The 26,186-nt window shown below is 55.4% G+C and overlaps 2 protein-coding genes across 3 annotated transcripts in view; both read right to left on the reverse strand.

The window, feature by feature from the left end:
* The window catches only part of RRP36 (ribosomal RNA processing 36), a 233,380-nt gene that overhangs the window by 23,144 nt on the left and 184,050 nt on the right, over window positions 1-26,186 (reverse strand). The gene's annotated exons all lie outside the window — the stretch shown is intronic.
* On the reverse strand, window positions 7,449-24,247 carry PPP2R5D (protein phosphatase 2 regulatory subunit B'delta). Of its 2 annotated transcripts, XM_072139852.1 has the most exons (16): window positions 24,082-24,247; window positions 20,207-20,278; window positions 15,831-16,002; window positions 15,399-15,601; window positions 15,201-15,311; window positions 15,009-15,101; window positions 14,793-14,923; window positions 14,500-14,559; window positions 14,302-14,410; window positions 13,982-14,035; window positions 13,460-13,630; window positions 12,781-12,908; window positions 11,421-11,522; window positions 10,888-10,960; window positions 10,668-10,784; window positions 7,449-8,412 (listed from the first exon to the last, which is right to left on the reverse strand). In XM_072139852.1, exons 1-16 carry the CDS (start codon window positions 24,226-24,228, stop codon window positions 8,275-8,277), a joined length of 1,881 nt encoding a protein of 626 aa, XP_071995953.1. In that variant the 5' UTR covers window positions 24,229-24,247; the 3' UTR covers window positions 7,449-8,274. The 2 variants fall into 2 exon arrangements, with proteins under 2 accessions (XP_071995953.1, XP_071995954.1); XM_072139853.1 differs by lacking the exon at window positions 10,668-10,784.

Raw genomic sequence — 26,186 nt, forward strand, 5'->3', positions numbered from 1 at the left:
AGTATGTGAACCCCCTGAACTTCACATCTGAGATTGATGGACTCCATACATGGAGATTGGGACTTGAGAAGAATTCGGATGTCGGGCCCTGACAATCTGACTTCACGTTAGGACTGCGCAGCGGTGTGCCCCCCCTTGGTGATTTCTTAATCTTTTGGATGTTTGTCACTTAAATGTTTCAGGTCACTAAAAAAAATGTCAAATGTAAGACAAAATACAGACCTGAACAAGTCCTCAAAGGCTGCAGGGCCCTGCGTGAAAATGTAATCGCACCCCCTTATCATATGAATTAAAGGGAACCCAAAATAAATAAATACTTCAACTACGATGAAAAAGCCTCAACCTTCTCCCTGCGCGGTTCATCTCCGGCTGCAATGATAAATAATCAGTATGTAAACTTTTATGTAATTCGCCTGAGGGGAGTCCAATGATATTAGTGGGGTCCTGCGTATTCAGTTTCACTTGCCCCGCCTCCTTGTTACTGATTGACAGGTGTCACTGCTAGGACATGCTGCTGTATGGAACTAGTACCAGGGACTGTCTGACAGTATCCACCTAGACACATCCAGCTCTGCTTTCAGGTATAAAAACCTGTGTGAAATGTTTTACACGATGCCTTGCTGAGACATTGAGAGAGCTCCATCACTTCATTGGGCAATTCATGTCATGTGACCAGGGTGATGTCACATAAGGTCCTTTACACACTAACATTAATATCTACCCCATGTATGTATCTGATCACATGAAATTCTAGCAGCCTCCATGGAGGATGAGGAGGAGTAGAAGTCCATGGAGGCTGCCGTGATTTCATGTGATCAGATACATACATGGGGGAGGGGGGTTATTTAGCATTGGTTTTACTGGGCTTTTTTGGCTTAAAAAAAGTCACATTAAGATTTTTTGGGGGTCTTTTCACTTATTAAAAAAAAATATATATATCTGCTGGTACAACACCAAGCAAAGCCAGAGGCATGACTTGGGACTTTTGCAAAAAGTCTCATAGTTCCTCCAATCTCCTGCTGGTGGAGGATGTGCTGCGACTTTTTATGAATTTTCAGACTTTTTGGAAAAAAAAAATCTCTGAAAGAGAGTATAGCATAAGAACATTTATTAAAGGGCCAGAGCCAATTTAATGAAGCAGAGCTCCAAAAACAGACGAGGAGGAGGGAGTTTAGGTGATCGGCCTCTGTGAGAACTTGTCACTACCTGTAGTGGTAAAAAAAATATGGTAACAGGTTCCCTTTAAGTGTCTGACATCCATGCGGAGCCTCGTCCAGGCTGGATTACTGCTGTTCTCAAGCAAGGAAGTACTTACCTAGGACCTACATGACAAAGTGAAGTAGACCAGAAGCTTAGACATCACGGGGGGATCCAGAGACGTTCAGAAACAAATGAGGAATAACGGAGGGAGAACCAACGTGAGATCCACAAATGGGGAAAACATGGGACTGTGGTGACCCTTCCCAGGAGCGGCCGGATCTCCAGAATTACTCCATGGGCCTCGTCACAGCCTTGACCTTAACCCGATAGACATTTTGTGGCATGACCTTAAAAAAAGCGGGAAAACCTCCTGTGTAAATTTCTCCCTGATGGCCCTCAATGAGGTTGAGGTCTGTGCTCTGCAGAGCCCCTCCAGTTCATCCCCTTTAGACCTCCTTAATCTATGAAGGAGGCAACACCTCACAACGTATAGCGCCTGTTGTGTGACTCCTATAGAGGTCGTGGCTTTGATAGGTCAGACTTGTTTTGGTGGTTTCAGATGAACCTACCCAACTCCAGGCATCCCATTCTGTAGTTTTACAACCTAACTGTGTATAATATATAACAAAGTTCTATTCTATATAATATATAACAATATTCTCAATGTCAGTCACAAAATGTAGCTTAAATAGTTTGATTTTATGATTCACAAAATGTTATGAGCTTTCTAAAGTAGGTGGAGTTATCACCAAGATGGCAGCCACTGGAAACTACAAGTCCCATGATCCCTCAGTTCTCAGTAAATCCTCCTCCCTCTTATTTTCTGCTCCTAGTGATGATGTAACAGACTGTCTTGCTCTGTTACCATAGTAATGATGTGTAACTACCATCACTGCACATACATATTGGCTTATATTTAAAGGACCCATTTGTATTTGAATTATGCTGATTCCTGGAACACCCCTTTAAAGCAAAACTTTGTCTTCCGGCATAAAAAACATTGGGTACAAAACTCTGTTACGAGAGCAACACATTGCGTCAGGAAGCCCTTGTCCATGCATACAGACAGGGAGGTGTGCGCCCCCTCTGGCAGGATCTACTCTCCTTTAAGCTTCTTATACCCTGTTTGTTACAAAAATGGCTTTTACAATTATGCAAATGAGACAGAGGTGTTAAAACCAGGGCATAGGAAGCTTAAAGGGCATCTACCACCAGGAAGAAGGACTGTATGCAAAAGAGTGTGTGGGGCTCCCGGAACACCTATGGAGCTCCTCAGGCTCATTTGCATACAATCCTTCACCCTGGTGGTAGATGTCCTTTAAAGAAGAGGGGGCGCACACCAGGATGTCAGTGCTTGGTTTACAATCCTTCATCCTGGTGGTAGGTGTCCTTTACGAGGACTAAAGCTCTTGCCGCAACGTGTTGATCTTATACCAATGTTTTGTACCCAATGTTTTTTATGCTTCATTATGGCACAGTCCATGGGTCCAGCGATAAGGGGGCAAGTATTGAGCTGAACTTGAATTCCAGTTGTCTTGCATGTAATAGGAGATTATGCAAATGGGAGTGGTCCCTTACCTTCATCATCAGAGCCTGCTGTTCCTCACCTGCTCTTCATCATCAGCACCTGTTCCTTACCCTCATCATTTTCTGCTCATCATCGGCGCCTGTTCCTTACCCTCATCATCTTCTCTTCATCATCAGCGCCTGTTCCTTACCCTCACCCTCATCATCTTCGCCTGTTCCTTACCCTCATCATTATCTGCTCATCATCAGCACCTGTTCCTTACCTTCACCCTCATCATCTGCTCATCATCTTCGCCTGTTCCTTACCCTCATTTTCTGCTCACCATCAGCGCCTGTTCCTTACCCTCAGCCTCATCATCTTCTCTTCATCATCAGCGCCTGTTCCTCACCCTCATCTGCTCTTCATCATCAGCGCCTGTCCCTCACCCTCATCTGCTCTTCATCATCAGCGCCTGTCCCTCACCCTCATCTGCTCTTCATCATCAGCGCCTGTCCCTCACCCTCATCTGCTCTTCATCATCAGCGCCTGTCCCTCAACCTCATCTGCTCTTCATCATCAGCGCCTGTCCCTCACCCTCACCTGCTCTTCATCATCAGCGCCTGTTCCTTACACTCATCATTATCTGCTCATCATCAGCGCCTGTACCTTACCCTCATCTGTTCTTCATCATCAGAGCCTGTTCCTCACCCTCATCTGTTCTTCATCATCAGAGCCTGTTCCTTATCCTCATCATCAGCGCCTGTTCCTCACCCTCATCTGCTCATCATCAGCGCCTGTTCCTCACCCTCATCTGCTCATCATCAGCGCCTGTTCCTCACCCTCATCTGCTCTTCATCACCAGCGCCTGTCCCTCACCCTCATCTGCTCTTCATCATCAGGGCCTGTTCCTCACCCTCATCATCTGCTCTTCATCATCAGGGCCTGTTCCTCACCCTCATCATCTGCTCTTCATCATCAGCGCCTGTCCCTCACCCTCATCTGCTCTTCATCATCAGCGCCTGTTCCTTACCCTCATCATTATCTGGTCATCATCAGCGCCTGTCCCTCACCCTCATCTGCTCATCATCAGCGCCTGTTCCTCACCCTCATCTGCTCATCATCAGCGCCTGTTCCTCACCCTCATCTGTTCTTCATCATCAGAGCCTGTTCCTCACCCTCATCTGTTCTTCATCATCAGCGCCTGTTCCTCACCCTCATCTGCTCATCATCAGCGCCTGTTCCTCACCCTCATCTGTTCTTCATCATCAGAGCCTGTTCCTCACCCTCATCTGTTCTTCATCATCAGCGCCTGTTCCTCACCCTCATCTGCTCTTCATCATCAGAGCCTGTTCCTTACCCTCATCATCAGCGCCTGTTCCTCACCCTCATCTGCTCATCATCAGCGCCTGTTCCTCACCCTCATCTGCTCATCATCAGCGCCTGTCCCTCACCCTCATCTGCTCTTCATCATCAGGGCCTGTTCCTCACCCTCATCATCTGCTCTTCATCATCAGGGCCTGTTCCTCACCCTCATCATCTGCTCTTCATCATCAGGGCCTGTTCCTCACCCTCATCTGCTCTTCATCACCAGCGCCTGTCCCTCACCCTCATCTGCTCTTCATCATCAGAGCCTGTTCCTCACCCTCATCATCTGCTCTTCATCATCAGAGCCTGTTCCTCACCCTAATCATCTGCTCTTCATCATCAGAGCCTGTTCCTCACCCTCATCATCTGCTCTTCATCATCAGGGCCTGTTCCTCACCCTCATCTGCTCATCATCAGCGCCTGTTCCTCACCCTCATCATCTGCTCTTCATCATCAGGGCCTGTTCCTCACCCTCATCATCTGCTCTTCATCATCAGGGCCTGTTCCTTACTCTCATCATCTGCTCTTCATCATCAGAGCCTGTCCCTCACCCTCATCTGCTCTTCATCATCAGGGCCTGTTCCTCACCCTCATCATCTGCTCATCATCATCAGAGCCTGTTCCTCACCCTCATCTGCTCATCATCAGCGCCTGTTCCTTACCCTCATCATCTGCTCTTCATCATCAGCGCCTGTCCCTCACCCTCATCTGCTCTTCATCATCAGCGCCTGTCCCTCACCCTCATCTGCTCTTCATCATCAGCGCCTGTATCTTACCCTCACCCTCATCATCTGCTCTTCATCATCAGCGCCTGTTCCTTACCCTCATCATTATCTGCTCATCATCAGTGCCTGTTCCTCACCCTCATCTGTTCTTCATCATCAGAGCCTGTTCCTCACCCTCATCTGTTCTTCATCATCAGAGCCTGTTCCTTACCCTCATCATCAGCGCCTGTTCCTCACCCTCATCTGCTCATCATCAGCACTTGTTCCTCACCCTCATCTGCTCTTCATCACCAGCGCCTGTCCCTCACCCTCATCTGCTCTTCATCATCAGGGCCTGTTCCTCACCCTCATCATCTGCTCTTCATCATCAGAGCCTGTTCCTCACCCTCATTATCTGCTCATCATCATCAGAGCCTGTTCCTCACCCTCATCTGCTCATCATCAGCGCCTGTTCCTTACCCTCATCATCTGCTCTTCATCATCAGCGCCTGTCCCTCACCCTCATCTGCTCTTCATCATCAGCGCCTGTCCCTCACCCTCATCTGCTCTTCATCATCAGCGCCTGTATCTTACCCTCACCCTCATCATCTGCTCTTCATCATCAGCGCCTGTTCCTTACCCTCATCATTATCTGCTCATCATCAGTGCCTGTTCCTCACCCTCATCTGTTCTTCATCATCAGAGCCTGTTCCTCACCCTCATCTGTTCTTCATCATCAGAGCCTGTTCCTTACCCTCATCATCAGCGCCTGTTCCTCACCCTCATCTGCTCATCATCAGCACTTGTTCCTCACCCTCATCTGCTCTTCATCACCAGCGCCTGTCCCTCACCCTCATCTGCTCTTCATCATCAGGGCCTGTTCCTCACCCTCATCATCTGCTCTTCATCATCAGAGCCTGTTCCTCACCCTCATTATCTGCTCATCATCATCAGAGCCTGTTCCTCACCCTCATCTGCTCATCATCAGCGCCTGTTCCTTACCCTCATCATCTGCTCTTCATCATCAGCGCCTGTCCCTCACCCTCATCTGCTCTTCATCATCAGCGCCTGTCCCTCACCCTCATCTGCTCTTCATCATCAGCGCCTGTATCTTACCCTCACCCTCATCATCTGCTCTTCATCATCAGCGCCTGTTCCTTACCCTCATCATTATCTGCTCATCATCAGTGCCTGTTCCTCACCCTCATCTGTTCTTCATCATCAGGGCCTGTTCCTTACCCTCATCATCAGCGCCTGTTCCTCACCCTCATCTGCTCATCATCAGCACTTGTTCCTCACCCTCATCTGCTCTTCATCACCAGCGCCTGTCCCTCACCCTCATCTGCTCTTCATCATCAGGGCCTGTTCCTCACCCTCATCATCTGCTCTTCATCATCAGGGCCTGTTCCTCACCCTCATCATCTGCTCTTCATCATCAGGGCCTGTTCCTCACCCTCATCATCTGCTCTTCATCATCAGGGCCTGTTCCTCACCCTCATCATCTGCTCTTCATCATCAGGGCCTGTTCCTCACCCTCATCATCTGCTCTTCATCATCAGGGCCTGTTCCTCACCCTCATCATCTGCTCTTCATCATCAGGGCCTGTTCCTCACCCTCATCATCTGCTCTTCATCATCAGGGCCTGTTCCTCACCCTCATCATCTGCTCTTCATCATCAGGGCCTGTTCCTCACCCTCATCATCTGCTCTTCATCATCAGGGCCTGTTCCTCACCCTCATCATCTGCTCTTCATCATCAGGGCCTGTTCCTCACCCTCATCATCTGCTCTTCATCATCAGGGCCTGTTCCTCACCCTCATCATCTGCTCTTCATCATCAGGGCCTGTTCCTCACCCTCATCATCTGCTCTTCATCATCAGGGCCTGTTCCTCACCCTCATCTGCTCTTCATCATCAGCGCCTGTTCCTCACCCTCATCATCAGCGCCTGTTCCTTACCCTCATCTGCTCATCATCAGCGCCTGTTCCTCACCCTCATCATCAGCGCCTGTTCCTTACCCTCATCTGCTCATCATCAGCGCCTGTTCCTCACCCTCATCTGTTCTTCATCATCAGAGCCTGTTCCTCACCCTCATCTGCTCATCATCATCAGAGCCTGTTCCTCACCCTCATCTGCTCATCATCAGCGCCTGTTCCTCACCCTCATCTGCTCTTCATCATCAGCTCCTGTTCCTTACCCTCATCATTATCTGCTCATCATCATCAGCGCCTGTTCCTTACCCTCATCATTATCTGCTCATCATCATCAGCGCCTGTTCCTTACCCTCACCATCTGCTCTTCATCATCAGCACCTGTTCCTCACCGTCATCTGCTCTTCACCATCATCTGCTCACCCTCCTCATCACCCCTTATCTATATGAACGTCTCCGCTCTCTTGCTGTGAGCCTCCTGCTACTAGACCGACGTGTGACTCGTATGTCCAGTCTGTAGGTTAGTTGTAACTTCCCCAGGACCTGGACCCACAGAAGAACAGACCTGTATGGTTCTGCCGCCCTGTTCTGGAATCGTATTTTCCGTTCAGAACAATAAACCCACAAAGTGATGACTATGGATGACTACGCTGCAGGGAGTCCAATCGTACTTATTCTCGTCGAGGGTTCCTTCTTCACCCAATCATCACCCGAGCTACAAACAAAATCACCAACCGCACGGGTGACTTTTTATGACCATTTTATTTCACGTTTCGGCATTCTCATTGACCGCCCGCCAGTGACAGGCAATGGTTGCATTTCACTCCAGGTTTGGTCCATTCAGGCTCTCGATCAGCTCGAAGATGAAAACCAAGTGACCGTCTGGAGAGTGCGGGGTCGGACCCTCGCGATGGACGAGATGGCAGCAAACGTCCGATCTGAGGTGTGACTGTACCGTTCAGGCGCACACCCATCGCCCGTCTCCTCGGCCACGCGGCTACTTATTCAATAAATAGGTTTTAATGTTTTATATTATTTAGTATTTCTTTTGTAAGAGACGACGAGCAGATATCGTCCCTCTCCCCTTTCGATCCCTGTGGCCTTCAACCATCGATAAGATGTAGAGCGGAGGGCCTGGAGTGAGGAACATAGCGGGTAGAGGCTGGAAAAGGCGTCTGGCGTCGGAGCTTCGGCCTCCACCTCGAGGGAGGATCTGACCACGACAACTGCTCTGACCCTCCAAAAACATCTCCAGGATCGGAACCAATAAGAAAGCTTCAGAAATGCAGAATTCTACATGAGTGTCTCGCATGCATGTGGTCAAGAAGGGAGGGGAACCCTTCGGGTCCCTGCATCCCCTGGTGCTGGTCCTGTGTGAAGTTAATGACATTGAAGTATAAAAAGTTTAAGAACAGATTAAGATGGATGGAGCTTGGTGACGGTGGTCTCCTCACTGACGAGACTGGAGCATCTCCTGGGCATAAGAAGTTTTGGTGTCTCGGGAGGGTGGAGGCCTCTCTTCTCATGTCCAGGGTGGCAGGATGATTAGAAAGTCCTGGTGTCATGAGGTCAGAGGCTCTCCTTGCTGCTAGTCAGGTATTCCTCTGCTCTCTTATGAGACTCCAGCGCTCTGATGGTGTAAATATCCTGCGGAAGTTCTGATTTCTTGCTGAGGAGCATCTGCTCCTGTGGGGACATCCGTGGCACCTGGGCAAGATAAGAAAATCACCGGGCGATCAGTGCGTGCAGCAGACGGGTGGCATTATTACTAGTCATAGGGGAGATACAGGCAGTGGGGTTATGTATGTATAGCAGGTGTATGATAGAGGAGACAGTGAAGTATTATGGGGCTCTACGTATATGGCGCATGCACATGCTGCACCCACCATGCACATGCGCATGGTGGGTGCAGCCGTCATCAGAAGCCCAGGTCCCGTCACCACCAATCAACCAACTACAATGAAGGAGCACAAGCCTAGGGCCAGTAGTCGTCAGTCAACAAACCACAACCATCAGCAGTTAGCACCAGCCTTGGGCCAATCACTATCACTCCTCCAACTACAACCAGCGCCAGTCCTCCAACTACAACCAGCGCCAGTCCTCCAACTACAACCAGCGCCAGTCCTCCAACTACAACCAGCGCCAGTCCTCCAACTACAACCAGCGCCAGTCCTCCAACTACAACCAGCGCCAGTCCTCCAACTACAACCAGCGCCAGTCGCCCCCAATCCTCCAACTACAACCGCCGCCAGTCGCCACCAATCCTCCAACTACAACCGCCGCCAGTCGCCACCAGTCCTCTACTACAACCGCCGCCAGTCGCCACCAATCCTCCAACTACAACCACCGCCAGTCGCCACCAATCCTCCAACTACAACCGGCGCCAGTCGCCACCAATCCTCCAACTACAACCGGCGCCAGTCGCCACCAATCCTCTACTACAACCAGTGCCAGTCGCCACCAGTCCTCTACTATAACCAGTGCCAGTCGCCACCAGTCCTCTACTACAACCACCGCCAGTCGCCACCAATCCTCCAACTACAACCGCCGCCAGTCGCCACCAATCCTCCAACTACAACCACCGCCAGTCGCCACCAGTCCTCTACTACAACCAGTGCCAGTCGCCACCAGTCCTCTACTATAACCAGTGCCAGTCGCCACCAGTCCTCTACTACAACCACCGCCAGTCGCCACCAATCCTCCAACTACAACCGCCGCCAGTCGCCACCAATCCTCCAACTACAACCGCCGCCAGTCGCCACCAGTCCTCTACTACAACCACCAGTCGCCACCAATCCTCCAACTACAACCGCCGCCAGTCGCCACCAATCCTCCAACTACAACCGCCGCCAGTCGCCACCAATCCTCCAACTACAACCGCCGCCAGTCGCCACCAATCCTCCAACTACAACCGCCGCCAGTCGCCACCAATCCTCCAACTACAACCACAGCCAGTCGCCACCAGTCCTCTACTACAACCACCGCCAGTCGCCACCAATCCTCCAACTACAACCGCCGCCAGTCGCCACCAATCCTCCAACTACAACCGCCGCCAGTCGCCACCAATCCTCCAACTACAACCGCCGCCAGTCGCCACCAATCCTCCAACTACAACCGCCGCCAGTCGCCACCAGTCCTCTACTACAACCAGTGCCAGTCGCCACCAGTCCTCTACTATAACCAGTGCCAGTCGCCACCAGTCCTCTACTACAACCACCGCCAGTCGCCACCAATCCTCCAATGACAACCACCACCAGTCCTCTACTACAACCACCGCCAGTCGCCACCAGTCCTCTACTACAACCACCGTCCGTCGCCATCAGTCCTCCAGCTACAACCACCGTTCACAGACAGGTGTCGGTAATAAGTCAGCACCAGTCTGGGATTACAGCTGTCACCCAGTAGGACCACAGAGGACATGGAGATAAGGCTGGCGAGGAGACTGGCACCCGCAGTGTTCTGGTCAGTATTTAGAGACAGAAGAAGGACGGATCTCTCCCTTATACTCCTCTGTAGGAAGCCAAATACTGACCAGAACTCTGCCACAAAGTAACACGACCAAAGTTTTCTGCACTAGTCGTGTATCAGTGATTAGAAGACTTATCTATACAGTGTGCGTGTAGTAGGTGACAGTGGAGGCATTCTCACCTACCCCCGCACTCTACTCCTGCGGTGTCTAATGTTCCCTCAGATTCTGGTACCATACACACAAGAATTTCTGAGGCTCCGGTGATGCACAAGAACAGTGACGTCACCACGCGAGCTCATGTGACCATCAGACCCACAGCTGTCCCGAGGGCCTAACCACTGCTGGGCTGGACCAGAAGCAGAAGGAACACCAGACCGGGGCGCCAGGGCAGGTGAGTATGCCTTCCCAGAAACTGGACCCTCAGTGAATCACAACAGTAGGGCCTAGTGTGTAAGTGCATGCAGACTCATGAGGGGTAGGTGTGGGGCATCACCTGCACAGCCTCAGTCTCCATTGTCTTCTTTAGGATCTGAATGTCCTCAGCGGTTGGGGTGTCTGTCTCCATGGAGCAGATCAGGCTGAGAGCGGGTGGAGAGTTAAACATTGTGTACTGAGGAGGGTGACGAGACAAAGAGAGAGAGAGACATAGTGTGAGAGATCCCTCCAGACCGACACATTATCAGCAGACGAGACGCTCTCATGACATCACTTACCTGTGGGTTCAGCCGCGCCATCTCCTCAATCCGATTCCACATTTCTACTCGCTCTCTTCCTCTGATCTTCCCCCTTGAGAAAACGGTAGAAAAAAGCTCAGGAAACTCTCCCCATACACGGAGCCCCCTCCCATTGCACCCGTCCACTCCGCGACTTCCTCCCATTGCACCCGTCCACGCCGAGACCCCCTCCCATTGCACCCGTCCACGCCGCGACCCCCTCCCGTTGCACCCGTCCACGCCGCGACCCCCTCCCATTGCACCCGTCCACGCCGCGACCCCCTCCCATTGCACCCATCCACGCCGCGACCCCCTCCCATTGTACCCGTCCACGCCGCGACCCCCTCCCATTGTACCAGTCCACGCCGCGACCCCCTCCCATTTCACCTGTCCACGCCGCGACCCCCTCCCATTTCACCTGTCCACGCCGCGACCCCCTCCCATTGTACCCGTCCATGCCGCAACCTCCTCCTATTGCACCCGTCCACGCCGCGACCCCCTCCCATTGCATCCGTCAACATGAAGCCACCAACCTCTGCTTCTCGGCCTTGTACTGCTGGGTGCAGTCATCAAAGAGCTTCTGATTCATCTCCATGAAAAGCTTCAGGGCGTTGTAGATCAGTCCGTGAATAGTCCTGCAAGAAGAGGCGGGTCACAACCCTACACGTGGCACGTGTACACGCGTTATACAGAGCATAGATGCAATTAGATGTGATATAAGTGGAACTAGGACTAACATTTTCCTAATATACAAAGGGCCATAAGATGTGAAGAAGCACAAGCGCGAGGGGTGGCAGATGGCATCATGAAGGATCCAGGCAACGGACCAGAAAATTCAGGGATAAATTATAGGACAATGAGTCCAAGACGGAAAGGTTAACTACTTGTAGAGCAGCCTGGTACAGAGAAGATCAAGACAGCAAGCTCCACACAGGAGGGGAAAAACAGCAAGACAACAGATCCAACACCGAGAGGAGAAACCACCAGAAGAGACCGACCCCGAGAGGAGAAACCACCAGAAGAGACTGACCCCGAGAGGAGAAACCACCAGAAGAGACTGACCCCGAGAGGAGAAAGCACCAGAAGAGACTGACCCCGAGAGGAGAAACCACCAGAAGAGACTGACCCCGAGAGGAGAAACCAGCAGAAGAGACCGACCCCGAGAGGAGAAACCAGCAGAAGAGACTGACCCCGAGAGGAGAAACCAGCAGAAGAGACTGACCCCGAGAGGAGAAACCACCAGATGAGACTGACCCCGAGAGGAGAAACCACCAGATGAGACTGACCCCGAGAGGAGAAACCACCAGATGAGACTGACCCCGAGAGGAGAAACCACCAGATGAGACTGACCCCGAGAGGAGAAACCACCAGATGAGACTGACCCCGAGAGGAGAAACCACCAGATGAGACTGACCCCGAGAGGAGAAACCACCAGATGAGACTGACCCCGAGAGGAGAAACCAGCAGATGAGACTGACCCCGAGAGGAGAAACCAGCAGATGAGACTGACCCCGAGAGGAGAAACCAGCAGATGAGACTGACCCCGAGAGGAGAAACCAGCAGATGAGACTGACCCCGAGAGGAGAAACCACCAGATGAGACTGACCCCGAGAGGAGAAACCACAAAACTGACACCTAAGTTAACAGAAACTTGATAAACCTGGAGATGACGTTGTTTTACAATTATGCGCTCAACACAAAAAGGATGAACCATTCAGCAACAAGATCCTCAGAAATATGCAAATAGGATTTTCCTATAAGGGACAAGAAAAAACACTTCGAGCCAGGATGGACCCCAGATGATAGATCAGACACCGGATAACCAGCAGAAAACCGTCTGAGAACCACCACAAGTTCATGGTCATCGCATTCACAGCCACAGCCGGCACTTACTTATTCCAGTGATTCTTGGAGTTGCGATACAGCGATGGGAACATGATGGGTAGGATCTGGGCAGCGTTGTCACTCATCAGGCTCAGAATATACTCATTATTCCAGTAGTAGAGCGCCCGCTCCGCCACCTGCAACAAGGAAACAAAAAGCCTTAGGACAGTCCATGGTGAGGAGCAGCGATCCATGCAAAGCAATGAATCCCCCCGAAACGTCGCTACAATCCAAGCCACCACATAGACCGTGTGACCTCGCTTCCCCCTGACCACATCCAATCACAGACTGACCTGCCGAACTGCATGTCTGACCGCGCCGGCTGATTAGACAGACACTGGGTGACCACACCGGCTGATTAGACAGACGCTGGGGGACCGCGCCGGCTGATTAGACAGACGCTGGGTGACCACACCGGCTGATTAGACAGACGCTGGGGGACCGCGCCGGCTGATTAGACAGACGCTGGGGGACCGCGCCGGCTGATTAGACAGACGCTGGGGGACCGCGCCGGCTGATTAGACAGACGCTGGGTGACTGCGCCGGCTGATTAGACAGACGCTGGGGGACCGCGCCGGCTGATTAGACAGACGCTGGGGGACCGCGCCGGCTGATTAGACAGACGCTGGGGGACCGCACCGGCTGATTAGACAGACATGCCTTTGCCCTACAATATGCTGTACAGTACCTGGAAGTGGGGGCTGGACACGCACTGCGCCAGTTGTCTGAACAGGGGCTCCATGATCTTGGTGAACTCTGAAGGCTCCATCACGTCCAAGATCTCTTCCAGTTCATTGAGAAACATGACCTCCTTGGGGCTGTGGGTCCGAGGCCAGAAGCGCAGGAGGCCGGAGATGACCTGAGGGACACATTGTAATAGAGGGTCATGTGATCTGTATCTGACAGCCCACACCCACCCCTCTGTTTACTCCTAGTGCACACATAGAAGGCCCCAGAAGCAGAAGGCTCCGTCCTATGTATAGTGGTGGTGCCGGGGTACTGCAGCTCAGCTTTTATTTAAGGGAAGTGGATCAGAGTTGCAGGTCTCTGGCCCTATAGATTATGGTGCCCACAGGCACTCTTATACTATGGCTGTAGGATTGCACTGCTCTTATGGATGAGACATAGTTCTGGATTGTACAGATGTGGGCGCTCCCTGGCATGGTATTAGAGACCCTCCCCCGGAGTCCCCATGATCCCCAGTACTCACCGGTTCGGTCAGGGTACTGTCCTTCTCCAGGAATTGCACCACGCAGTACGCCAGCTGCCGGAAGAGAGAGACAGGAGGAGGTTATAGAGCTGGGATGTAATACAACCAGCAGGGGGCAGTGGCACATGACCTGGTCATCCTGAGCTCCTGCCCTTCTATAGATTATATGAAGCCCGTCCCCCTTCCCCACCCCAAAGTATGGAGATGTCGAACTAATTCACATCCTCTAACATCCATTTGCACGCTGAGCCTCTGCCCCAGGGTACGGGTTTGACCACCCACAGGACTGAGACATACCCTACTGCCGCCATGACAGGTACCTGAGGGTGGTAGACGCTCAGAGACTTGGCCTTGTGCAGGGGGAGCAGCACTCGGATCAGGAACATCTTGTGCTCTTCCTTCAGGGGAAGTGCGAAGCCATTAATAATACTGCAACGAGAATGTAAAGAGACAAGGTCACCCGCTGGGGTCATCTAGAGAGCGACCCCCACAGAGACCGGGGCTGGAGACCGCCGTACCTGCCGAGAATCTCCAGGAGTTCAGCGATCCCGTTGTGATGTTCTGTCTCGTAAATAAACCTAAGGAAAATCACATGACAGGAAGTGACCACGCCCACCACTGATGACATCAAATCGGCAAAATTACCTATTGCAACCAATCAGGTCGCCATGTTTATTTCTGTAGGGGTTTTTTTTTTTAGCCAAATCTGGGTTTTTATTTAACAGGGGGTGTAAAGGCAGAGCTAGAAGCTGATTGGCTGCTATGGGTGACTACGGAGGTCACCGGTATAAGGGGAGGGGGCTTGTCGCACCTGTAGAAGATGTTATTAATGTGCCGCCTTATATACGCTCGTAGTCCCAGGAACTTTCCATAAATCCGATGCAGGATTGTCTTCAGGAAATCTCGCTCTCTGGGGTCTTCACTGTCAAACAGATCAAGGAGCTGAGGAGACAAGTGAGGGGGGGCGCATATGTCACACACATGGGGGGTCTCCACCGCACCCAATCACATGAGGCCCGGCTCTTACCGACAGCACAAACTTCTGGTCAATGTATTTCTTGGCCACGTTGGGCTGGAAGTCGGGAGACTCCAGGAATCTGAGGAAAAACTCGTAAACCAGCTGCGGGACGTGAGAAAATAGAAGCGATGAGCGAGGGTCCGAGGAGGAGACCCCTCCATGAATACAGCACACGGGTTACATATAGAAGGACGCCCTTACCTGTAGATGGGGCCACGCCGCCTCCAGCGTAGGCTCGTCCTCCTCCGGGTCAAACTCTGCTCCGCTGGGGTTAGAAGAGGGCGGGAGCGGCCGGAACAAATTCACTGAGAACTGACAAGCGCAAGGCAGGAGTTAGGACCCAGCACTGTCCTGAAGTGCTCTGTGCTGCAGATAACAGCGAGGGCTGGGGTCTCTCACCATGTACACGGCCTCGGGGTAGATGCAGTCGGTCAGCACGTCACGGCTGTGTGTGATGTACTCCACCATCTCGCTGAGCGCTGCCCTCTTCACCTCCTTGTACTTCAGGTCGCTGAGAGGGTCCGACACAAAGTCAAAGAGGACCCCGCACTGACGAATCTTCTGGACAAACAGGGTCTCCCGCTCCTCCCCCGGGGGGCAGTCTGTGGAGCGAGACAAGAGAAGGAAGTCATAAGCTGCTGAAAACTGCTCAGAGATCTCCAGCTAAACCCGCTGTCCCTCTCCTCGTGCCCGCGGGGCTGTCGCCCCTCTCCTTGCACCCGTGATGTCATCACTTACCACCCGTGATGTCATTACTTGCCCCCCCCCCCCCCCCGTGTCATCACTTACCACCCGTGATGTCCGATGTGTACGGACATTGCTGAGTCTCACCTTTTAGCGGTGGGAGTTTGTGGAGTTCTCTGTTCTTGCTGAGGCTGAATCTAGATGAGCTCTGCCTCCGCTCCCGCTTCACCACCTGACCCCCGCCGCCATATTGGATCTTGTTTAGCTGAGTTGGGGGCGGAGCACTGGGGCTGGGGCGCTTGTTCACCCCCTGCTGAGCCTGCAGACACATGACATGCACAAGGTTATTATAAGCCGCCAGGTCCCTTATCACATACTCCTGACACCAGCACCGACCACATATCACAGAGACACAATGTCACAGGAAACCAGGTATAGTGTTATGTATTGTCCCTGGAGAGATGTGTAATCAGACCTCACACTGCTGTGCTCTGTGCTCTCTGCAGCCAGTGTTATGTATTGTCCCTGGAGAGATGTGTAATCAGACCTCACACTGCTGTGCTCTGTGCAGCCAGTGTTATGTACTGTCCCTGGAGAGATGTGTAATCAGACCTCACACTGCTGTGCTCTGTGCTCTCTGCAGCCAGTGTTATGTATTGTCCCTGGAGAGATGTGTAATCAGACCTCACACTGCTGTGCTCTGTGCTCTCTGCAGCCAGTGTTATGTATTGTCCCTGGAGAGATGTGTAATCAGACCTCACACTGCTGTGCTCTGTGCTCTCTGCAGCCAGTGTTATGTATTGTCCCTGGAGAGATGTGTAATCAGACCTCACACTGCTGTGCTCTCTGCAGCCAGTGTTATGTACTGTCCCTGGAGAGATGTGTAATCAGACCTCACACTGCTGTGCTCTGTGCTTTCTGCAGCCAGTGTTATGTATTGTCCCTGGAGAGATGTGTAATCATACCTCACACTGCTGTGCTCTGTGCTCTCTGCAGCCAGTGTTATGTATTGTCCCTGGAGAGATGTGTAATCAGACCTCACAATGCTGTGCTCTGTGCTCTCTGCAGCCAGTGTTATGTATTGTCCCTGGAGAGATGTGTAATCAGACCTCACACTGCTGTGCTCTGTGCTTTCTGCAGCCAGTGTTATATAGTGTCCCTGGAGAGATGTGTAATCAGACCTCACACTGCTGTGCTCTGTGCTCTCTGCAGCCAATGTTATGTACTGTCCCTGGAGAGATGTGTAATCAGACCTCACACTGCTGTGCTCTGTGCTCTCTGCAGCCAGTGTTATGTATTGTCCCTGGAGAGATGTGTAATCAGACCTCACACTGCTGTGCTCTGTGCAGCCAGTGTTACACCAGGCACAGTACATAACATTGGCTGCAGTCTGTAGGGTAGAGGTTTAGTAATATAATTGTGAACATGGAGGGGAAATTGTGATTCAGCAAGAAATGAGACGAGATCTGTGGAAGATACTTCTAGAAACTTGTAGAAAATTCCATAGAACGTTTTCCTGTCCTCGGTCCCAGGAGCCTCCAGGGACATCGTCTAATTATACCAAGGGCGCTCTGAGGTCAGGAGATGATACACAAGGAACTCAGCTACAGGATGAGTCAGAGGGATTGTAACACTGCGGGACAGATGAGGTTAATGGCCCAGCAGGGGTGGGGGCTTGACCACCCAGATGCCCCCGACACGCCCCCTCATGACAGATGCCCCCCCGTCACGCCCCCTCATGACAGATGCCTCCCCGTCACGCCCCCTCATGACAGATGCCTCCCCGTCACGCCCCCTCATGACAGATGCCTCCCCGTCACGCCCCCTCATGACAGATGCCTCCCCGTCACGCCCCCTCATGACAGATGCCCCCCGACACGCCCCCTCATGACAGATGCCTCCCCGTCACGCCCCCTCATGACAGATGCCTCCCCGTCACGCCCCCTCATGACAGATGCCTACCCGTCACGCCCCCTCATGACAGATGCCTACCCGTCACGCCCCCTCATGACAGATGCCTACCCGTCACGCCCCCTCATGACAGATGCCTACCCGTCACGCCCCCTCATGACAGATGCCTACCTGTCACGCCCCCTCATGACAGATGCCTACCCGTCACGCCCCCTCACGACAGATGCCTCCCCGTCACGCCCCCTCACGACAGATGCCTCCCCGTCACGCCCCCTCACGACAGATGCCTCCCCGTCACGCCCCCTCACGACAGATGCCTCCCCGTCACGCCCCCTCACGACAGATGCCTCCCCGTCACGCCCCCTCACGACAGATGCCTCCCCGTCACGCCCCCTCACGACAGATGCCTCCCCGTCACGCCCCCTCACGACAGATGCCTCCCCGTCACGCCCCCTCACGACAGATGCCTCCCCGTCACGCCCCCTCACGACAGATGCCTCCCCGTCACGCCCCCTCACGACAGATGCCTCCCCGTCACGCCCCCTCACGACAGATGCCTCCCCGTCACGCCCCCTCACGACAGATGCCTCCCCGTCACGCCCCCTCACGACAGATGCCTCCCCGTCACGCCCCCTCACGACAGATGCCTCCCCGTCACGCCCCCTCACGACAGATGCCTCCCCGTCACGCCCCCTCACGACAGATGCCTCCCCGTCACGCCCCCTCACGACAGATGCCTCCCCGTCACGCCCCCTCACGACAGATGCCTCCCCGTCACGCCCCCTCACGACAGATGCCTCCCCGTCACGCCCCCTCACGACAGATGCCTCCCCGTCACGCCCCCTCACGACAGATGCCTCCCCGTCACGCCCCCTCACGACAGATGCCTCCCCGTCACGCCCCCTCACGACAGATGCCTCCCCGTCACGCCCCCTCACGACAGATGCCTCCCCGTCACGCCCCCTCACGACAGATGCCTCCCCGTCACGCCCCCTCACGACAGATGCCTCCCCGTCACGCCCCCTCACGACAGATGCCTCCCCGTCACGCCCCCTCACGACAGATGCCTCCCCGTCACGCCCCCTCACGACAGATGCCTCCCCGTCACGCCCCCTCACGACAGATGCCTCCCCGTCACGCCCCCTCACGACAGATGCCTCCCCGTCACGCCCCCTCACGACAGATGCCTCCCCGTCACGCCCCCTCACGACAGATGCCTCCCCGTCACGCCCCCTCACGACAGATGCCTCCCCGTCACGCCCCCTCACGACAGATGCCTCCCCGTCACGCCCCCTCACGACAGATGCCTCCCCGTCACGCCCCCTCACGACAGATGCCTCCCCGTCACGCCCCCTCACGACAGATGCCTCCCCGTCACGCCCCCTCACGACAGATGCCTCCCCGTCACGCCCCCTCACGACAGATGCCTCCCCGTCACGCCCCCTCATGACAGATGCCTCCCCGTCACGCCCCCTCATGACAGATGCTTCCCTGTCACGCCCCCTCATGACAGATGCCTCCCTGTCACGCCCCCTCATGACAGATGCCTCCCTGTCACGCCCCCTCATGACAGATGCCTCCCTGTCACGCCCCCTCATGACAGATGCCTCCCTGTCACGCCCCCTCATGACAGATGCCTACCTGTCACGCTCCCTCATGACAGATGCCTCCCTGTCACGCCCCCTCATGACAGATAACTCAGGGTGAGGCCACCTTATATCAGATGCCTCCTGAACACACCCCTTCATAACTGATAACTCATGGTCGTGCACCCTTATGATGACTCCTGGCCACACCCCGATGATTGATGACACCTGACCATGCCCCCTGATGACAGTGGAGCCATCCTCCCCCATCCCAGACCACGCCCCCTCCTGGGAAATGACTCCTGACAATGCCTAATGATAGAGACAGTGTTATCCCACCATGGCCTCACTACCCATGATAAGGAGGAGACTCCTGACCACACCCCCTCGATAATGGTATGTCTCCTCCTTATTATGATAATGAGATCACCCCTGACCCATCATCTTATGAGACAATTGATGACCCCAACCTCTTATGATGAGGATTCAACCTCTAGCACCATCGGCCTATGATAAAATGATTTCTGACTCCTCCTCTTTGTGATAATTCATAACCACAGCTTGTTATGATGATTAGAGGTCTCCTGACCCAACCCACGCATAATAATGAGATCTACGATTGCTGAGAAGTGATCTCTTCAGAACAGGAGGTGTCAGATTTTTGTAGGCTTCTGGTCCGTGCTGTGATCATCCCTTCCTAGATCCTGTGTCGGACACATGAGGGTCCCTCTAGGACACCATGGACGGTCCCTCCCGGCTGCTCCAGAGATGCCGGATATAACGAGCCTTGTGTATATCTTGCCTCATGTTCTTGCTCTTCTGTGGTCACATCATAGAGTCAGGTGGGTGGGGCCAGTCACATGATCACACTTACACATCAGTCACACGACAGCAGGCCACAATCCCCAACCAATCACAATCTCTGCCAGATATCTATGTCCTCAACATTCTGACATCACAGACACAATGAACAATCTGCAAGAGAGCGCCAGTCCTCTAGTGGCCTGATGGAGGCGCCGCACTCACCTCCTCCGCCGGGCTGCCCCCATCTTTACCGTTCTTCACGGCACCCCGGCCCGCAGGCACCTTCACCGGCTCCTAGGAACACAAATCATGGGGAAGGTTACATAGAGCCGAGCCGTCTCTCCACGCGTCTCTCTCTCTGGGCCCCCCCCCCCTTCTCTCTCTCTGGGGCCGCCCCCCCCCCCTCTCTCTCTGGGGCCGCCCCCCCCTTCTCTCTCTCTGGGGCCGCCCCCCCCCTTCTTTCTCTCTGGGGCCGCCCCCCCTTCTCTCTCTCTGGGGCCGCCCCCCCCCTTCTCTCTCTCTGGGGCCGCCCCCCCCCTTCTCTCTCTCTGGGGCCGCCCCCCCCCTTCTCTCTCTCTGGGGCCGCCCCCCCCCTTCTCTCTCTCTGGGGCCGCCCCCCCCCTTCTCTCTCTCTGGGGCCGCCCCCCCCTCCTTCTCCCTCTCTGGGGCCCCCCCCCCTCCTCTCTCTCTGGGGCCGCCCCCCCCTCCTTCTCCCTCTCTGGGGCCGTGGCCCCCCCTCCTTCTCTCTCTCCGGGGCCGTGGCCCCCCCTCCTTCTCTCTCTCCGGGGCCGCCCCCCCCTTCTCTCTCTCCGGGGCCGCCCACCCCCTTCTCTCTCTCTGGGGCCGCCCCCCCCTTCTCTCTCTCTGGGGCCGCCCCCCCCTTCTCTCTCTCTGGGGCCGCCCCCCCCTTCTCTCTCTCTGGGGCCGCCCCCCCCTCCTTCTCCCTCTCTGGGGCCCCCCCCCCCTCCTCTCTCTCTGGGGCCGCCCCCCCCTCCTTCTCCCTCTCTGGGGCCGCCCCCCCTCCTTCTCCCTCTCTGGGGCCGTGGCCCCCCCTCCTTCTCTCTCTCTGGCCTCCACCCTTCTCTCTCTCTGGCCCCCCCCCCCTTCTCTCTCTCTCTCTGGGGCAGCCCCCCCCCTCTTCCTCTCTCTCTGGCCCCCCCCCCCCGCTTCTCTCTCTCTGGGCCCCCCCCCCCCGCTTCTCTCTCTCTGGGGCCGCGCCCCCCCCTCTCTCTCTGGGGCCGCCCCCCCCTCTCTCTCTCTCTGGGGCCGCCCCCCCCCTCTCTCTCTCTCTGGGCCCCCCCCCCCTCTCTCTCTCTCTCTCTGTGGAGCCGTCTCTCCCCGTCTCTCTCTCTCTCTCTCTGTGTGGAGCCGTCTCTCCCCGTCTCTCTCTCTCTCTCTGTGGAGCCGTCTCTCCCTGTCTCTCTCTCTGTGGAGCCGTCTCTCCCTGTCTCTCTCTCTGTGGAGCCGTCTCTCCCTGTCTCTCTCTCTCTCTGTGTGGGGCCGTCTCTCCCTGTCTCTCTCTGTGGAGCCGTCTCTCCCTGTCTCTCTCTCTCTCTCTCTCTGTGGGGCCGTCTCTCCCTGTCTCTCTCTCTCTCTCTCTGTGGGGCCGTCTCTCCCTGTCTCTCTCTCTCTCTCTGTGGAGCCGTCTCTCCCTGTCTCTCTCTCTCTCTGTGTGGGGCCGTCTCTCCCTGTCTCTCTCTGTGGAGCCGTCTCTCCCTGTCTCTCTCTCTCTCTCTCTCTGTGGGGCCGTCTCTCCCTGTCTCTCTCTCTCTCTCTCTGTGGGGCCGTCTCTCCCTGTCTCTCTCTCTCTCTCTGTGGAGCCGTCTCTCCCTGTCTCTCTCTCTGTGGAGCCGTCTCTCCCTGTCTCTCTCTCTGTGGAGCCGTCTCTCCCTGTCTCTCTCTCTGTGGAGCCGTCTCTCCCTCTCTCTCTCTCTGTGTGGGGCCGTCTCTCCCTCTCTCTCTCTCTGTGTGGGGCCGTCTCTCCCTCTCTCTCTCTCTGTGTGGGGCCGTCTCTCCCTCTCTCTCTCTCTGTGTGGGGCCGTCTCTCCCTCTCTCTCTCTCTGTGTGGGGCCGTCTCTCCCTCTCTCTCTCTCTGTGTGGGGCCGTCTCTCCCTCTCTCTCTCTCTGTGTGGGGCCGTCTCTCCCTCTCTCTCTCTCTGTGTGGGGCCGTCTCTCCCTCTCTCTCTCTCTGTGTGGGGCCGTCTCTCCCTCTCTCTCTCTCTGTGTGGGGCCGTCTCTCCCTCTCTCTCTCTCTGTGTGGGGCCGTCTCTCCCTCTCTCTCTCTCTGTGTGGGGCCGTCTCTCCCTCTCTCTCTCTCTGTGTGGGGCCGTCTCTCCCTCTCTCTCTCTCTGTGTGGGGCCGTCTCTCCCTCTCTCTCTCTCTGTGTGGGGCCGTCTCTCCCTCTCTCTCTCTCTGTGTGGGGCCGTCTCTCCCTCTCTCTCTCTCTGTGTGGGGCCGTCTCTCCCTCTCTCTCTCTCTGTGTGGGGCCGTCTCTCCCTCTCTCTCTCTCTGTGTGGGGCCGTCTCTCCCTCTCTCTCTCTCTGTGTGGGGCCGTCTCTCCCTCTCTCTCTCTCTGTGTGGGGCCGTCTCTCCCTCTCTCTCTCTCTGTGTGGGGCCGTCTCTCCCTCTCTCTCTCTCCGTGTGGGGCCGTCTCTCCCTCTCTCTCTCTCCGTGTGGGGCCGTCTATCCCTCTCTCTCTCTCCGTGTGGGGCCGTCTCTCCCTCTCTCTCTCTCCGTGTGGGGCCGTCTCTCCCTCTCTCCGTGTGGGGCCGTCTCTCCCTCTCTCTCTCTCCGTGTGGGGCCGTCTCTCCCTCTCTCTCTCTCCGTGTGGGGCCGTCTCTCCCCGTCTCTCTCTCCCTGTGGGGCCGTCTCTCCCCGTCTCTCTCTCCCTGTGGGGCCGTCTCTCCCCGTCTCTCTCTCCCTGTGGGGCCGTCTCTCCCTGTCTCTCTTTCTTTGTGGGGCCGTCTCTCCCTCTCTCTCTCTCTGTGGAGCCGTCTCTCCCTGTCTCTCTGTGTGGAGCCGTCTCTCCCTGTCTCTCTCTCTCTGTGGGGCCGTCTCTCCCTGTCTCTCTCTCTCTGTGTGGAGCCGTCTCTCTCTCTGTGTGGAGCCGTCTCTCCCTGTCTCTCTCTCTGTGTGGAGCCGTCTCTCCCTGTCTCTCTCTCTCTCTCTCTCTGTGGGGCCGTCTCTCTCTCTCTGTGGGGCCGTCTCTCTCTCTCTGTCTCTCTCTCTCTGTGGAGCCGTCTCTCCCTGTCTCTCTCTGTGTGGAGCCGTCTCTCCCTGTCTCTCTCTCTCTGTGTGGAGCCGTCTCTCCCTGTCTCTCTCTCTCTGTGTGGAGCCGTCTCTCCCTGTCTCTCTCTCTCTGTGTGGAGCCGTCTCTCCCTGTCTCTCTCTCTCTGTGTGGAGCCGTCTCTCCCTCTGTGTGGAGCCGTCTCTCCCTGTCTCTCTCTCTCTGTGTGGAGCCGTCTCTCCCTGTCTCTCTCTCTCTCTCTGTGTGGAGCCGTCTCTCCCTGTCTCTCTCTCTCTCTGTGTGGAGCCGTCTCTCCCTGTCTCTCTCTCTCTCTCTGTGTGGAGCCGTCTCTCCCCGTCTCTCTCTCTCTCTGTGTGGAGCCGTCTCTCCCCGTCTCTCTCTCTCTGTGTGGGGCCGTCTCTCCCCGTCTCTCTCTCTCTGTGGGGCTGTCTCTCCCTGTCTCTCTCTCTCTGTGGGGCCGTCTCTCCCTGTCTCTCTCTCTCTCTGTGGAGCCGTCTCTCCCTGTCTCTCTCTCTCTCTCTCTCTGTGTGGAGCCGTCTCTCCCTCTCTCTGTGTGGAGCCGTCTCTCCCTGTCTCTCTCTCCCTGTGGCGCCGTCTCTCCCTGTCTCTCTCTCTGTGTAGCCGTCTCTTCCTGTCTCTCTCTCTCTCTGTGTGGAGCCGTCTCTCCCTGTCTCTCTCTCCCTGTGGCGCCGTCTCTCCCTGTCTCTCTCTCTGTGTAGCCGTCTCTTCCTGTCTCTCTCTGTGGAGCCGTCTCTCCCTGTCTCTCTGTGTGGGGCCGTCTCTCCCTGTCTCTCTCTCTGTGAAGCCGTCTGTCCCTCTCTCTCTATTGCCGTCTCTCCCGGTCTCTCACCTTCTCTTTCTTGGGTTTATACGGCATTTCTGCTGATGTCTCTTGACGTCTCTCGTCCTCTCGGGAGGTCTCTGCGGATTTTCGGTGCCGTCCGACGTGTGACGTCATTGAGCCGGCGGAATGACGTTGCCGCGTACGTGTTGCCATGGTAACAGTCGGGTTCTCGTTCAGTCTTTTGAGTTCGGCACGTGACGTCAGTCCTGTCCCCCGCGCCCCGCCCCCAGGACACGCCTTCCTGCGGCCATTTTTCTCCACCTTCCACGTTCTCCCGCCATATTTTACCTCACCCTTCAAATCTGATGACACATCATGGAGGAGCATGCAGGGAGGGTCACGGGTCAGGGTCTGGAGGGTAGTCAGGGGTCAGAGTATCATGTCACAAAGTAATAAAGGGGGGGCAGTCTGTGTCAGGCAACAAATTTAGTTGTGACAGGTTCAGGTAACTTGGAAGTACAGTCAGACGTGACAGGGTCAGGAGCTAAAGGGCGGTCGTGTGACAGGGTCAGGAGCTAGAGGGACGTCATGTACAGGGTCTGGAGCTATATAGCGGTGTCATGTGACAGGGTTAGGAGCTAGAGTGGCGTTGTGTGACAGGGTCAGGAACTTGGAGGGCGTCATGTGACAGGGTCAGGAACTAGAGTGGCGTCTTGTGACAGGGTGAGGAGCTAGGGGCTGTCGTGTGACAGGGTCAGGAACTAGGGGGGTGTCCTGTGACAGGGTCAGGAACTAGCGGGGCGTCGTGTGACAGGGTCAGGAGCTAGGGGCCGACGTGTGACAGGGTCAGGAGCAAGAGGGGCGTCGTGGGTTAGGAGCTAGGGGCCAACGTGTGACAGGGTCAGGAGCATGAGGGGCGTCGTGGGTCAGGAACTAGAGGGGCGTCGTGTGACAGGGTCAGGAACTAGCGGGCCGTCGTGCGACAGGGTCAGGAACTAGAGGGGCGTCATGTGACAGTTTCAGGAGCTAAAGGGGCGTCATGTGACAAGGTCAGGAGCTAAAGGGGCGTCATGTGACAAGGTCAGGAGCTAAAGGGGCGTCATGTGACAAGGTCAGGAGCTAAAGGGGCGTCATGTTACAGGGTCAGGAGCTAAAGGGGCGTCGTGTTACAGGGTCAGGAGCTAAAGGGGCGTCGTGTTACAGGGTCAGGAGCTAAAGGGGCGTCATGTGACAGGGTCAGAAACTCGAGGGGCGTCATGTGACAGGGTCAGTAGCTAGAGGGGTGTCATGTGACAGGGTCAGAAGCTAGAGAGGCGTCATGTGACAGGGTCAGGAACTAGAGGGGGCAACAGGGTCAGAAGCTAGAGGGGAATCGTGTGGCAGGGTGAGAAGCTAGAGGGGAATCATGTGACAGGGTCAGGAACTAGACAGGAGCGTCATGTGACAGGGTCAGGAACTAGCATGGCGTCATGTGACAGGGTCAGAACCTAGAGGGGCGTCATGTTTCAGGGTCAGGACCTAGAGGGGGCAATAGGGTCAGAAGCTAGAGAGGAATCGTGTGACAGGGTCAGGAACTAGCGGGGCCGACGTGTGACAGGGTCAGGAACTAGCGGGGCCGACGTGTGACAGGGTCAGGAACTAGCGGGGCCGACGTGTGACAGGGTCAGGAGCTAGAGGGGCGTCATGTGACAGGGTCAGGAACTAGGGCGGCGTCATGTGACAGGGTCAGGAACTAGAGGGGGCGTCGTGCGACAGGGTCAGGAGCTAGAAGACGTCGTGCGACAGGGTCAGGAGCTAGAAGACGTCGTGCGACAGGGTCAGGAACTAGAGGGGCGTCATGCGACAGGGTCAGGAGCTAGGGGGCGTCATGCAACAGGGTCAGGAACTAGAGGGGTGTTATGCGACACGGTCAGGAACTAAAGGGGCGCATGTGACAGGGTCAGGAACTAGCGGGCCATTGTGTGACAGGGTCAGGAGCTAGGGGCCGTTGTGTGACCCAGTCAGGAACTAGAGGGGCGTCATGTGACTGGGTCAGGAACTAGTGGGGTGTCGTGTGACAGGGTCAGGAGCTAGGGGCCGTTGTGTGACAGGGTCAGGAGCTAGAGGGGCGTCGTGTGACAGGGTCAGGAACTAGAGGGGCGGCATGCGACAAGGTCAGGAACTAGAGGGGC

Source organism: Engystomops pustulosus, chromosome 3 (genome assembly GCF_040894005.1).
Source record: "Engystomops pustulosus chromosome 3, aEngPut4.maternal, whole genome shotgun sequence".
NCBI lineage: Eukaryota > Metazoa > Chordata > Amphibia > Anura > Leptodactylidae > Engystomops > Engystomops pustulosus.